Source organism: Oreochromis niloticus, linkage group LG5 (genome assembly GCF_001858045.2).
Source record: "Oreochromis niloticus isolate F11D_XX linkage group LG5, O_niloticus_UMD_NMBU, whole genome shotgun sequence".
Lineage (NCBI taxonomy): Eukaryota > Metazoa > Chordata > Actinopteri > Cichliformes > Cichlidae > Oreochromis > Oreochromis niloticus.
The window spans coordinates 30,604,058-30,616,789 of NC_031970.2; the positions used below are offsets into that span (position 1 = coordinate 30,604,058).

General features: G+C 41.0%; 1 protein-coding gene across 2 annotated transcripts in view; it reads right to left on the reverse strand.

Annotated features, from left to right (window-relative positions):
- Nucleotides 1-12,732, reverse strand: part of cdh4 (cadherin 4, type 1, R-cadherin (retinal)) — a 207,712-nt gene that overhangs the window by 63,314 nt on the left and 131,666 nt on the right. For both annotated transcript variants that reach the window (XM_013269909.2, XM_005450214.3), the window contains exons 4-5: nt 11,049-11,275; nt 2,314-2,496 (exon numbers count right to left, since the gene is read on the reverse strand). In XM_013269909.2, the coding sequence (XP_013125363.1) occupies nt 2,314-2,496; nt 11,049-11,275 (410 nt within the window). The remainder of the gene's footprint in view (nt 1-2,313; nt 2,497-11,048; nt 11,276-12,732) is intronic.

The following is a 12,732-nucleotide window of genomic DNA, read 5'->3' on the forward strand; positions in this document are numbered from 1 at the left end:
GGCAAATAGAAAGTACCGTATGAAGATTTAAAACATCATGTCACATTTGACCTCTGACCTCTCCTTCAAGAGAGAAAGATCAAAGTGATAATAATGCCATATAAAACTATTTAAATCATAGGTTTTTAGACTGACAAGAACATGTTGGCACTGGATACGTTTTGAGTACACGATGTACATGTACCCCGTTCCTGAATACGTAAAATTTCTTGTTGAAAACAAAAAAACTTTTTTCTCTCGTTACTTATGACTAAACATTTAAACACATTTTACTAAACAGTGAAATTAATGCTAAAAATGCACCATAGCCACATAGTAATATTAAAAAAAATAGTTCCTCAAACCCTTATAATTATGTGACGTATATTTAAAACAGGTTTAAACAGGGCAAATAACAACAGCTTGTACTTTGCATTTGGTTTTACTGCACACTAACTCCTCAAAGTACACTTAAAAAGAACAAAGAAAACAAAATCAATATATAGAAAATAAAATACTGCTCCCTTAAAAGTAAATACTGCCTGGAGTGTGAGCTGCCTTGGTGGATATTTGCTCTCTGGGTGCTTCTTGTTGTATATAAACCCTTAATAAATCCAGATGTCCATGTATGTAAAAGAGTGGGGATCAGTGCAGCAGCCAAAGACCCCGACCTGGTTTATAAAAACTTGCCAGTTCTGCTACATATTCAAATAAGGCTTTATTAGCACACATTTCACAAAGTCTAATTTATAGAGACCTGAGCTCATGCACAGAGAAAAACGGCCTGGAGGCTGAATTGATAAAAACACTGTTAAAGCTCACAGCATCATAAAAGGTAAAAATGTCTTAAAAATGAAATTGTTTAAATATGTTTACTTGGCTTTACTGTTTGCATTCTCAGTGTTTTACCTGCAGCTTTTTACATGCAAAATTTTGCATGTTTTGTATCTATCCCCATGTCACAGCTAAAGAACTGAAATGTGCACAACACCGTCCCAATAACAAAACAAAACTGACTGCATCTTCTTCAACAATCAATCCTTAAAAAAGTGTGTGGGCTCCCTGTACACTCAATAACAACATGGATGCCAATCTATAACCCACAAAGAGATTCACTGTGATGTGAAAAAGTAGTGGAAAAGCTATATTAGAAGATGTAGAAATCTCACTGAGAGAAAATGAGTATTCTGTAGCTCTGCTCTTCTGAAACCAAGCAAGAAAGTTATATTTTTGCTCATTTCAAAAAGAGCTCGACCAAAATATTTTGCAATTTGATGTTTCTTTCATTTGGTAGATTCTGGGTTAAGTCACCTTCTTTTACGAGGTTGTTTACAAGTTATTTAGCACAAGGTTCTCCACAAACGTGAGTGTGAGATTGAAGAGGGGACATTATCATTTCGAACCCAGTCATGAACGGCTCCACAGTGCTGAGATATCACTGCATCTAGGCAGGATTCTGACTTAGAGGCTTTCGGTCACAATCCTGCAGATGGTAGCTTCGCACCATTGGCTCCTCAGCCAAACACATACATCAAATGTTTAAACCTGCAATTCCTCTCGTACTGAACAGGATTGCTATAGTAATGACACATCTTCAGCAGGGTAAAACTAACCTGTCTTGCGACAACCTAACCCCAGCTCATGTTCCGTTTAATGCCACTCGTCTTAGTCTTCACAGTCAACAAAAAGCCAGATCAGCACTGTTTTCAGTTTTATTCCACTCTGACCTCGAGGCAGAGGTCTTGCTCTCCTCCCTTGACTTTTTCTTCTGTTACCTCTCTGACCTCCCTATGCCTCCTGCCCCGTGTGAGAAAAACATACCGCCTCTAACTTTCTCCCAGTGATCACTTTAGATGTAAATATATTCCAACTCTTTGACTTACAACACAAGTAGCCCTAAAAACTTACTCCTTTAAACAACCCTATTTCCAAAGAAGGTATTTTTCCCCCTTTTTAAAAAAAAATATTTTATTTTTTTGTGTTCCCCAGAAGCACAGCAGACAAATCACCTGGCATCATGACTTAAATCAGAGACAAGAGCTATGCTTTTTTACCCGCTGGGTGTGCTTGATAGAAAATCTCAAAATGTAGAATCTCTCAGCCTCATGGTGATTGTAAGAGATATTACAGAATATTCCCCAGTCCTCTCTCTTTCTTTGCTTCAGTAAGTAGTTTGAAAGAAAGCATGGCTTCTACCTGGCTCCTCTTTCAATCTTAGCTTTTCGCTGCAAAGATAACTATACAAAAGTTACATAAAAGTTTGTGGTGCATCAAACATATTTCACATCAGGAAAAGACACATTGTTTGCTGAAGTTACTCAGACTGTCACTTACTCTGACAAGCATATGAGGGAAAGGTCCTCTGGAGTTTTCAGGCACATTAATAGGCGGGATGACCCAGTCTCGCTTCTGTCGCCTCAGCCCGTTGGCAGAGGAGCCTCGCTGATGTTTTCGAAGGAACTTGATAACCCTGGGTGGTGAGTCCCAGACTCTTGACAGCATTTCCTCAATGCCAATCTGAAAAGAAAATGCCACACATATCATAATATATCATATCATTCTATGTCCTGCACTGAATAATTTTGCGTAATCTTTCATTTGATATTATTTTTGCCATGCTGGGCTGGAAGGTGACTTTACAAAGTGCTGTAAAATGAAAAGTTTTCTCTGCTAAAAGTAAAATACCTGGTGTCAATGTAACAAGAGGATTTAGGAGAGTGACGGAGGCAGGCACTGGGAAATATAAATAAACATTCCTATGAATGCGGCTGCATCACAATTCCTGCCTTTGGCGTGACACCTGAGCCTGCCCAAGTCCTCAGCTTCTGCCTCAGAAAGTGAGATTTCCCCCCAGGCTGCATAGCTGGGTTTTGTCCATAGAGCTGCTGCGCTTTGTCTGCATCCCAGCACAGATTTTTGCAGACAGACATGCTTTCCTCCCATCCCTGTCCTCCCATGCAACACTTTGCCCAGACACAACCCTGTCATCAAATCAAATAATGAAACACTTTTTTTCTTTGTTTTTGTTTTTTTATCATTATTTTCGATGTTGTCGAGAACAGTCCGCACAGATACGGTAGAAACTAAATCTATGCTCTGGACTAGTATCCTGTTTCTCAGACAGTGTGTGTTCTCTTATTTTTGATGTACTTTCAAACATCATACAGACCACAGTGGTGGGGACAAGTTGTACATTGCAGTGCACGGGCAAAGACACCCCACCACACTGCACTGACCTCCCCCAGCTATGGCTGCAGAGAGAAGATTGCGTTCTTACTCATCTTGCCTGGTGAAATAAGGGTTAGAAGGGTGTGTAAAAGACTGAGTGTTTTTCCCCGGATCCTCTATGGTGTCCTCCTGTGTAATATGGCTATATTTCTGTAATCCACCTATAATCCTATTGTTGTCTCTGCACCCCGCGTACACACACACATTCACTGGCAGTGTGTCGCTGTCACCTGAAGCACAGTGGAAATCCTCCCGCTCATCCCACCTGGAATACACACAACACAGTGGCACAGGCACGTGTGCGCACGAGCAAATACAGACGAGTTACCACGCCAAACGCAGGCCGGCAGTTCATCCTATCAGCGCACATCTGCTTTCCCTGCGAGGGAGGCAGACTGTAAGCTACACCCGAGCAAACACAGTGAATATTTTTCATCTTTTGTTTTAACTCTTCCCTCATTCACAGCTCAGAGAACTGGACCGTAAGCTCAAGCTCAGGCTCTGAGGCAGCAGGGGCTGAGGGTTTAGCCGGAACGCCACGTAGGGGAAGCGGGGCAACCAGGGGTGAATGGTTAGGGGACAGAAAGAAGAACGAGGGGACCAGATGTGTTTCCCAGATAAGATGGCTCTAATTCTAGCTTCACTCATCCAAAACACTCACAGGTACCAACTGGCACAGTGGAGGCAGCGTGTGCCAGGCCCATCCACGGTAGGCAGGTGGAATTAGTCTCTGTCTGTGAATTTGAGAGTGTTTCTGTGGCTGAGTGTGTTAGCAAATGTCTGTTAAAAAACAAAAACAAGGGAAAATAGGCCGGCATATCAACATGACAAACATGCAACGGAAAAAAAGCCTGACTCTCTCCAACCGGAATGATGATGACTGAGAATATTTATACAGGCGTATATGGACAGTTATGACATATGCCATAGTTCATCCTCAGCTATGTTCAGTTTGGTATGCTGCTCCTATGATAAAACCCTTATCTGCTTTCCCGGCTATCAGCAGAAAACACAATAAATGAATGGATACTCTTTATCGATCTGCCTACTGATGAAGGTCTGATGATAACAAGGTTGAAGAATTCCAATCGGTCGGGCCTCAACATTCCTTGGAAGGAATGAAGAAGTGAATAAGAGAGACAGTCAGGCAGAGTGGCAAACAACCAAAGGGAGATATCCTTTATTGTAAGCCTGCTTGTGGATGATATCAGTATAGTGGCTGCATGTGACTGTCATTTTCAAACAGCATAGCAGATGACAGGCTGCTGGCATCCTGACAGACCCGAAATTACAAAGAAAAACTGGAACACTCTCTCGGTGGGCTTGCATGGAACTAGGTGCACATTAGGTGCACATTTTTCTTTTTTGGTCTGAATAGTGAGTTCAGTCATGCCTGTGCGCACATATGGAGAATCGTGTGTCCCAGCCTTAATGCAATGTGCAATGCATGTGCGCACATGGGCAATTGTGTAAAAATAATGCATGAACATATGTGCGTGGTGAGTTGTCTGTGAGTTTGCGTGTCTCAGTGTGTGTGAACGTGCGCTTGAACACATAACAAGGAGTCAGTTAGTGTGCCTCTGATGTGCCGGAGGCTCCTGAAACCCAAAGGCATGCAGGGCCAGCTGGCACCTCTCTGCTCCCAGGCATGTTTCGTGTTGCTGGGGCAGTCTTCAAGCCTGCAGCCCCTGAGCCCTGAAGCTGACATCTGGAGGTTATCAGTCTGACAAACAGGCAGAGCCATACAATAAGCGTGTGTGCTCACTGATGTATCTGCTCTGAAACATTTGATTCAGACCTTTTGATTTTTTTACTGCTGCAGTTTCCCTCCTAGTTTTTCCTTAATACAAAAACAGATCAGAGGGCTAGTCTTCAATAAGAAAAATGTTCTTTGACATCTTGTATCAAAACCTAAATTGAAGGAAAAAAAGACATTTAAAAATAAAACTTTCCATCTAAAAAAAAGAGGAAAGAAAACAAAAGTTGAAATTTTAGTTGTTGCTCTTTGACTGTTGAGAGTTGCAGCTTTCCAGGGAGGACTGTCAACATCATCAGGCTTTAATCACAAAGTTAAAGCAGAATGAAAAAAAAAAAAGGAGCAAGCATCCAACCCTGACGCTGCTTTTCAATGACCGCTGGACCCCAGGGTCCTACTTTCCAACCTGCTCTCGGCATTCGCTGTAATCTACCTTGAACAGGTGAGGCTTTCTGAGGAGAGTGTGGTTAAAATGCAAATCAAATAAGCACTAAAACCTGTTCCGGCAACCGGTGGACTCCAAATCCAGTGGTGCATAACTGATGGGCTCTAAGCTGGTGGAGAAGGCAAACCAACGTGCCATGAAATCAGTATGAGTTGGAGAGCACTCAACGAGAGGCCCTACCTGTGTGTGGTGCGATAGCTTGAGTACATAAACACAGCGGAAAGGGCTTTCAGGCCAAAGATGCTCTATACTTCAATTGCTCCGGTATTGTACACTGGGAAAATTAAATGCTAAAATTAACTGGTGGAGCACATTCCTGGTATGATAATTTCTGCCTCTGAAACAGAACAGAGATACTAAGGTGGTTATTAAAAGCATATCAGTGCACTCTCGCTGGTGCTATACAACAAAGAGAGCACAGCAGGAGAAGAAAGCCAAAGTATATTCAGCGCTGAAGCCAGATCATCCGAGTGCAGATGAACCAAGAGCACGATTTGTTACAGTAGTGCACCTCTCAAAACAAAACGAGCTGGTGTTTGAGGTGTGTGTCTTTTAATCGCCACTGGGATAAACGAGGATATCTCGAGCTTTTTATATTCTTTGCTACTGTTGCCACCGTTTATTATGCAGAGATAGGCTGCGGTTAGGTGATGTGATTATGATAACCTCTTTTTCTAAAATAACTATTGACTTTCAGAACAAAGCCATGGGCTCAGATAACAACTGCTTTCCTCTGTGGGTATTTATTGAGCTAGAAGAGGAAAATGGGCCGCCCAGTTCAACAGTACTGCTCTGAACTGAGAAGTTTTAACGTCAATTCCCAGACATGATGTGAAGTCACGGCACTGAAAACTATACCGTGTACGGTAATTACACAAGTGCTTAAACCCTAAAGTTCATTTTGACAAAAGAAGCAAAAAAAAAAAAATTACAGCATCTCAAGAAAAGGCTAAGACTTTTGTACTGGTGCCACGGATTACACGGCTAAATATACTGCACTGCATGGCACTGTGATTAGCGTGAAATTGTACATGGTAGCAAACTTACCTGGCAATCTTAAAAAGGTAATTTAAATTATTAAATTAAATCATTGGCTCTGTGAGCATGTCAGCGAGTGGGTTCTGCTGCTCTGTCAGGTGACACTGGAGCCGCTAAACGTTCTGGCCTCTGTGCCTTGAAATAACAGCCCTCCTTTAACTCTTTCCCTCTTGGACGCCTACTAGAAATAAACCTTGTATCTCTTTTCTGAACTCAGTGGTTTCTGTCATATTTCAGGCCTGCTTCCAGAACAAAAAGAGTGGGTGTGCGTCAGAACTTAGTGAGGGTAATCTCTGTCTATCCAGCTTAGTAGAGCTACCCTTGGAAAAACCTGGAAACTATTCGAATGGTCATCAAATCAATATATACTGAGGTGTCAAAACCCATTGTTAGAGCACAGGGGCGGTTGTCAAATGTCATCTTTATGGGGAAAAGAGTTACAAAAACTGAAATTTCTCGCAATAGAAAGACTTGTTTGGTTTTGCTTTGTAGCTTCACTTGCTGTTTAGGTTTAGGAAAAGATTGGTTTGCATTACAACATGTTGTTTTACTCACCCTGCAGACTGAAAAGTTATGCTCATCCATTGTGTTCAAACATAATGCCAAAGGATGCTTTACGAGTATCCATGTGTTACAACTTGGGACTAATAGAGCCATCTCGCTCATGCCTAAACTCGGAATAAAACTAAAAACTAGAGTGCCTATGGGCTCTCAGTCTTGTTGCATAAATTTCTGTGAAACTGCTTCGGGTAACAATAATGTCATTATTTTGTCTTTCTCTTAAGCTCTGAGTGTTTCTGCACTAGTTTGCTCGAACAAGTTTTTGCCTAAAGGAGTGAGACTGGACAGCATGACCTCGCCTACAGTCAGAGCATCCTGCAGGGTTGTGTAACATCATAGGAGGCCACTTTCAAATCAAACTCTGTCAGTTACCTGGGCGAATTCTCTACCTTCTGTCTGTGTGACAGCTAACACTAAAACCCAGATGAGACCTTTCTGATACCTACTAGTCATAAATAGTAGTTGTCAGCGAGGACAAACGAGTATGAAGTGTGTGACAAGTACTGAAAATATATCATTTCTTCTTCATCTTCTTCTTTTTCTGACTGCTCCCTTTAACCCTTTAAAGCCTGAACCACAAAATAATTGTCAGAAAATATAAAAGATTTGAGTGTTTCTTAAAGATTTTCACAAATTAAACAAAATTAATACATATCTGGATCATCATAATAACAATGTTGGTCCAGGATCAACATCGCAAGTTGTCTGAGCATTCAGTTAGCATTAGCCAAGAACTTAGCTAATGCTCTTAAAAACTATCATTAGCAAACGAACACGAGTAACCTAAATTTGGCTAATGGGAAACCTAACTTGATACTATAGCAAATCTATGACATCACAACAAGATGATCCTGGACCAACATTATTATGATGATTTCCTGAACAACACCAACATGGGGCATATCAGATACACAACTCACCCTATCCCTAGCATCCCCCTCTGAATACATGGAATTTAAATAGTGAAAAGCACAATCTTTCCCATATTTTTGGTTCCTTAAATGGGAATCCCTTCACCTGTGTGTCTGTTATTCAAAGTTACCCTATAGTACACACCCTATTTTAATAAATACATTTTCTAGGACTATGCTATTGATGAAACAATTATTTACTTTAATTTCTCCTCAGGGCCCAGGAGCAATTTCCCACTCAGGAGACTGGAATTAAATTTTACTGTTGCACTGTTCCACCCGATTTATATCAAGTGAGGAGAAAGTGACAGGAACACATGTAAACACGGCTGCGGCGAAGAATGCACACTGCACTGATTTTCAAATTTCCATGTGATTAGAGAAAACACATTTATTTATTTTTTTGTTCAATTATTGAATCCTTCTCCAGCTCCACGTTGCAAAGAACATAATTATACGCTCAAACTACATCACCTGGTCTTCGCAGACTCCACCAGAGTGGAACATTAGCTCAATCAATGTCAATTATTTCCCAGTCTCCATTATTGCACTGCCAGGAGTGGGCAGAATTTTAATCCCCACTCTGGAATTGCTTTAGCAACATGAGTCTTTGGGCTTTTTGTCATGATTAGAAACATGACTGAACATTAAGCCCAGTGGCATTCAACAAGTAGTGCAGGAAAAACGATAATGGGTTCGTCGCTCAACAAAGTGCAGCCTAGCAGTGGAAGCCGGTAACAGTGGCCATACATTTGCCCCGTCTAGCTTTACAGTCTTTGTTAGCTAATAGACCCCTGGTAGCAAATAGGGCCATGTGTCTACTTGTCACGTACAGCGAAGCACTACATCTTTACTGCTGTGCATAAACTGTGATTAAAATCTTACATTAGAGACAGCTGGAAACACAAGATCTTGCATTTCACCCTCTTCATGTTTTGCTATGTAAAAACAGCTTAACCAAAGGATAGAAACCTTTATCACAGAGATACTTTGAAATAAAAGTCAAATGAAAACAAATCAAATGGAAAAAGCGTATCTGAGCAAAAAATTAAAAAATAAAAAATTGGATTGCAGGCTGATTGCATTTTATTGAGACCAACTCCAGATTCAAATCAGCTTATGAAATCTAAATCCTTTCAGAATATTTTTTTATCAAATATAGTGAGGTTTAGCTCTCAACATTTGTAAGTCATTAAAGCTGAAAACTAAAGCAAAGATCTGTAATCACGGTTTATTGGCTGATTAGACTGAACCAACCATGTTAATTTTCACAAGTCTGTTGCTCCAATCTTGAAATGAGACGAGCAGCAGAACATGTTACATGAAATGTTTATTAAACATCTGTTGCGCGCTTACTTCCACGATTCGTTTTTTTTATAACCTACTTTCTCCACAAGCACTCTACATGCAGAGCTATTAAGTCAATAAAATGCATTATTTGTTGGACAATGACACAATTCTTGCAGTTGTGCCCCTGAACATCACCACAATGGGTTTTAAATCAAACAATCATTTTGTGATTAAAGTGCAGACTTTCAGCTTTAACTCGAGGGGTTTAACAACATTTTTTTTGCATGACCTGTTTCTGAATTACAACCATTTTTATACACAATCCTCCTTTTTCAGAGGCTCAGAATTAATCGTACAATTGACTGATTAAGCAGTTTCATGGCCAGCTGGGTCCTGCTCCCTTATTATTTCATGGCAAATGAAGCAGACATAATATCTGAAGTTGCCTAAAAGTTCCATATTTGTATTTCATAGCTTTTTGTGGTGATTTATGTATGAAGCTCATCATTAGGCTGAAATAAAACCCCCAAATAAAATGAACCTATCAGAGAGTTTCCAAACCTGATGTATTTATAAGGGCCTCAAAGACAACAGGAGGCAGCCGAAGTGGACGATCGCAGAATTATTTTTGTGGTCAAGAAAAAGAACTTCATAGCCTTTTATCGAGTCTAAAACACCCTTGAGGAGGCAGGTATATGATTTGTAGACTTTGATAGTGAGCCTGCTCAGTTCTGAAAAAAAAAAGTCTGTGCACAAATGAAATGAAGTTTAACTTGTATCAGAATGATGAGAGAAACAGGTCGTGATCCAAAGTATACTACATTACCTATCAAACATGATGGAGCAAAGCTATAACACTGATGATGTGGCTGTTGATAGAAGTAGCAGAATAAACTGTAAAGTGTACAGGACTGTACTCTCTGCTAACGTTCATCCAACTGGTGCAAAACTGATCGGACAGCACTTCACAGTCCAAATGGATAATGACCCAAAGCACACTGCAAAGGTAACACAACCCCGAGCTTCTCAAGGCAAAGACATTGGATATTCTTGATCTGTCACCTGATGTCAACCCAAAGAGCATGCTTTTCAGTCTCTAAATACAAAACTAAACGCAGAGACCCTCAAACAAGTAAGTGAAGGTGGCTGCAGTAAAAGTCTAGCAGTGCATCTCCAGGGAGGAAACACAGTGTAGTGGAGTCCGTGGGTTTGAGACTTAAAAACAATCCTTATATTTAAAATTATGGTAGCTTGTCCAATTAATCTTGAGGCTCTGTCGCTAGGGAACCATATACAAAAATGACTGTAACTTTTGAACAATTAATGCAAAATTTTTGTAAAACCCCTTGAATTAAAGCTGAAGGTCGGCACTTCAATCACTGCTTGATCTCCTTCTTCCTAAAAAAACTTGAACACTTTATGAAACTGATATTAATTAGCTGTAACTCATTACTTATCATTAATTATAATCAATTGTTAAGTATGAAAAGCGTGTCACTGGAACACTCCCTATGTTGCTCTTTGCAAGTAATAACTGCTAATAATAATCACTGGACAAAAAACACCATTAAGGCATTAAGGCAACTGACAGATTGTTTGGTTCTCACAGCTTACAGGTGAAGCAAGTACGCATTGCTAACTGAATACAGCAAAGTAAAACGGGCCATCCAAATATAAACGTTTCCTCAAGCCCAACACCTTCCACCTTTGTTTTGTCCTGTTTCGTTCTCTTTTGTTTTTGTCAATAGTCAAGCTAGCAATCTTGTGATAATAACCCACTTCATGAGCCAGTGTAATAGAAGATTATGACCCTGTATTTGTCTTTGCAGATTCTTATTACCTTTGTGAATGGCGAAGGATGCGGATGTCCAGCCAGGGCCAGTTTAACAGTGGTCTCCCAGATGTGTGGGTCATGGAGCCCCCGGGCTGTTACCATGAACTGGACAGGCTCTGACAGGTTGGCCACCTCCTGCTCGGCATACACAGTCCCATCGGGCCGCACGCTAAAGTTGGGGTCGCTGCTGACGAAGCCGACCTCTCTGTTGCGCTGGCAGTCCTCAAACTTCACTGCAGAGAAAAGGCAAAGGAGGTACAGAATTAGCGAGCAGCACAGTGAGATTTACTCCAAAAAAGGTGTTTGCCAATCCTTGACACATCTGGCAGGCTAAAGATTAACCGGCACCCATCAAGACGTATCTTGAAATATCTCGTCCCTTCTGCTGTCACTTCTGATTCCCTGCTTTGACATCTTCGGCAAAACAAACTGCTTATCTGTTCCTGAACTGGAATACATGGGGAAGAGGGGAGCCTAATTCTTATTCATATTCTTTTTCCAAACTACGCAATGTCAAAATAGCATTTCCCTCTTCTTCTACAGGGGGAAAACAGGAGGATGAGGTGGAGATACATTAAGCCGACTAGACTGATTGAGTGAAATGCTCACGTGGAGCAAGGCTCTTTAATGACATTTGGTGGGTTTTGCTTCACTGAGACAAAAGAAAGGGAGCTTATGTTTGCATGCACACGCACAAGCTACCATCCCTGCATTCAGAGTAATGTACCAATGTGCATTATGGGAGGCTGGATGGGATGTTGGGGTGTTTACATATGTAAATGCTTGGCACAGATCAGACGGAGACACAGAGAAGAGATGTTACTGGGTTGCTGAGTGCATGTGCGGATTCTCCAGTGACAGCTGACATGAATATGCCATTATACTACACAAAACACAAAGAGAAACCAACAGACATAACGGTTTGGAAAATCCTTTCATTCCATTGCCAAATTCAATTAACACTCAAGGCACCAATTCCACTTGATTCACAGCATGATGCAATGACACCAATAGTGAGAATGACTGATTATTATTTTCAACATGTCTATTACTTTATCACACGTGTGTGCGCGCTCACACACACAGGCACGCCATCCTTTGTCTCTCTTTACCCCCGAGTTGAAATGCATGTGCTATGATGTTATCAGCAAAACTCTGGCTGTTGATAACAAGACAAATTGATTTCATAAATCACCCAGGGAACAGATCATCTGTTATGAGCAATGGCAGTGCGATTTCTCAAAAATCCAGCATGAAGAATTCTGCACAGCAAGCTTTTTATCAAGCCATCTATTTAATTTATCGCCCAGCTTCCTGTCAAAAGCAGCTCCCAAACAACAGGCTAATAAAGCATGAGATCTACTCAGCCACTGCAGCTTAGCATCACACAAATGAGGCCGCTTGTTTTCAACCTCTGAGTAATTGCATGCGTAATGGAACGGACGGTAAACACAGTTTTGACAATGTGTGCATCTGTCTACGTTGGCAAATGCGATCCATATTTTCATTAAAAACACACACACACACACACACCAGTAGAGAACGTTCTTATGAGACTGATAAGCTTTGTTCGAAATGATTGCCTCGCTTTAGGGATCATTTATCAATGCAGGGGATATTTAACATCAGGTTGTGACAATATGACACAGACCTGCTTGAATTGTGCACAGATGAATTGTGATGGCAGACA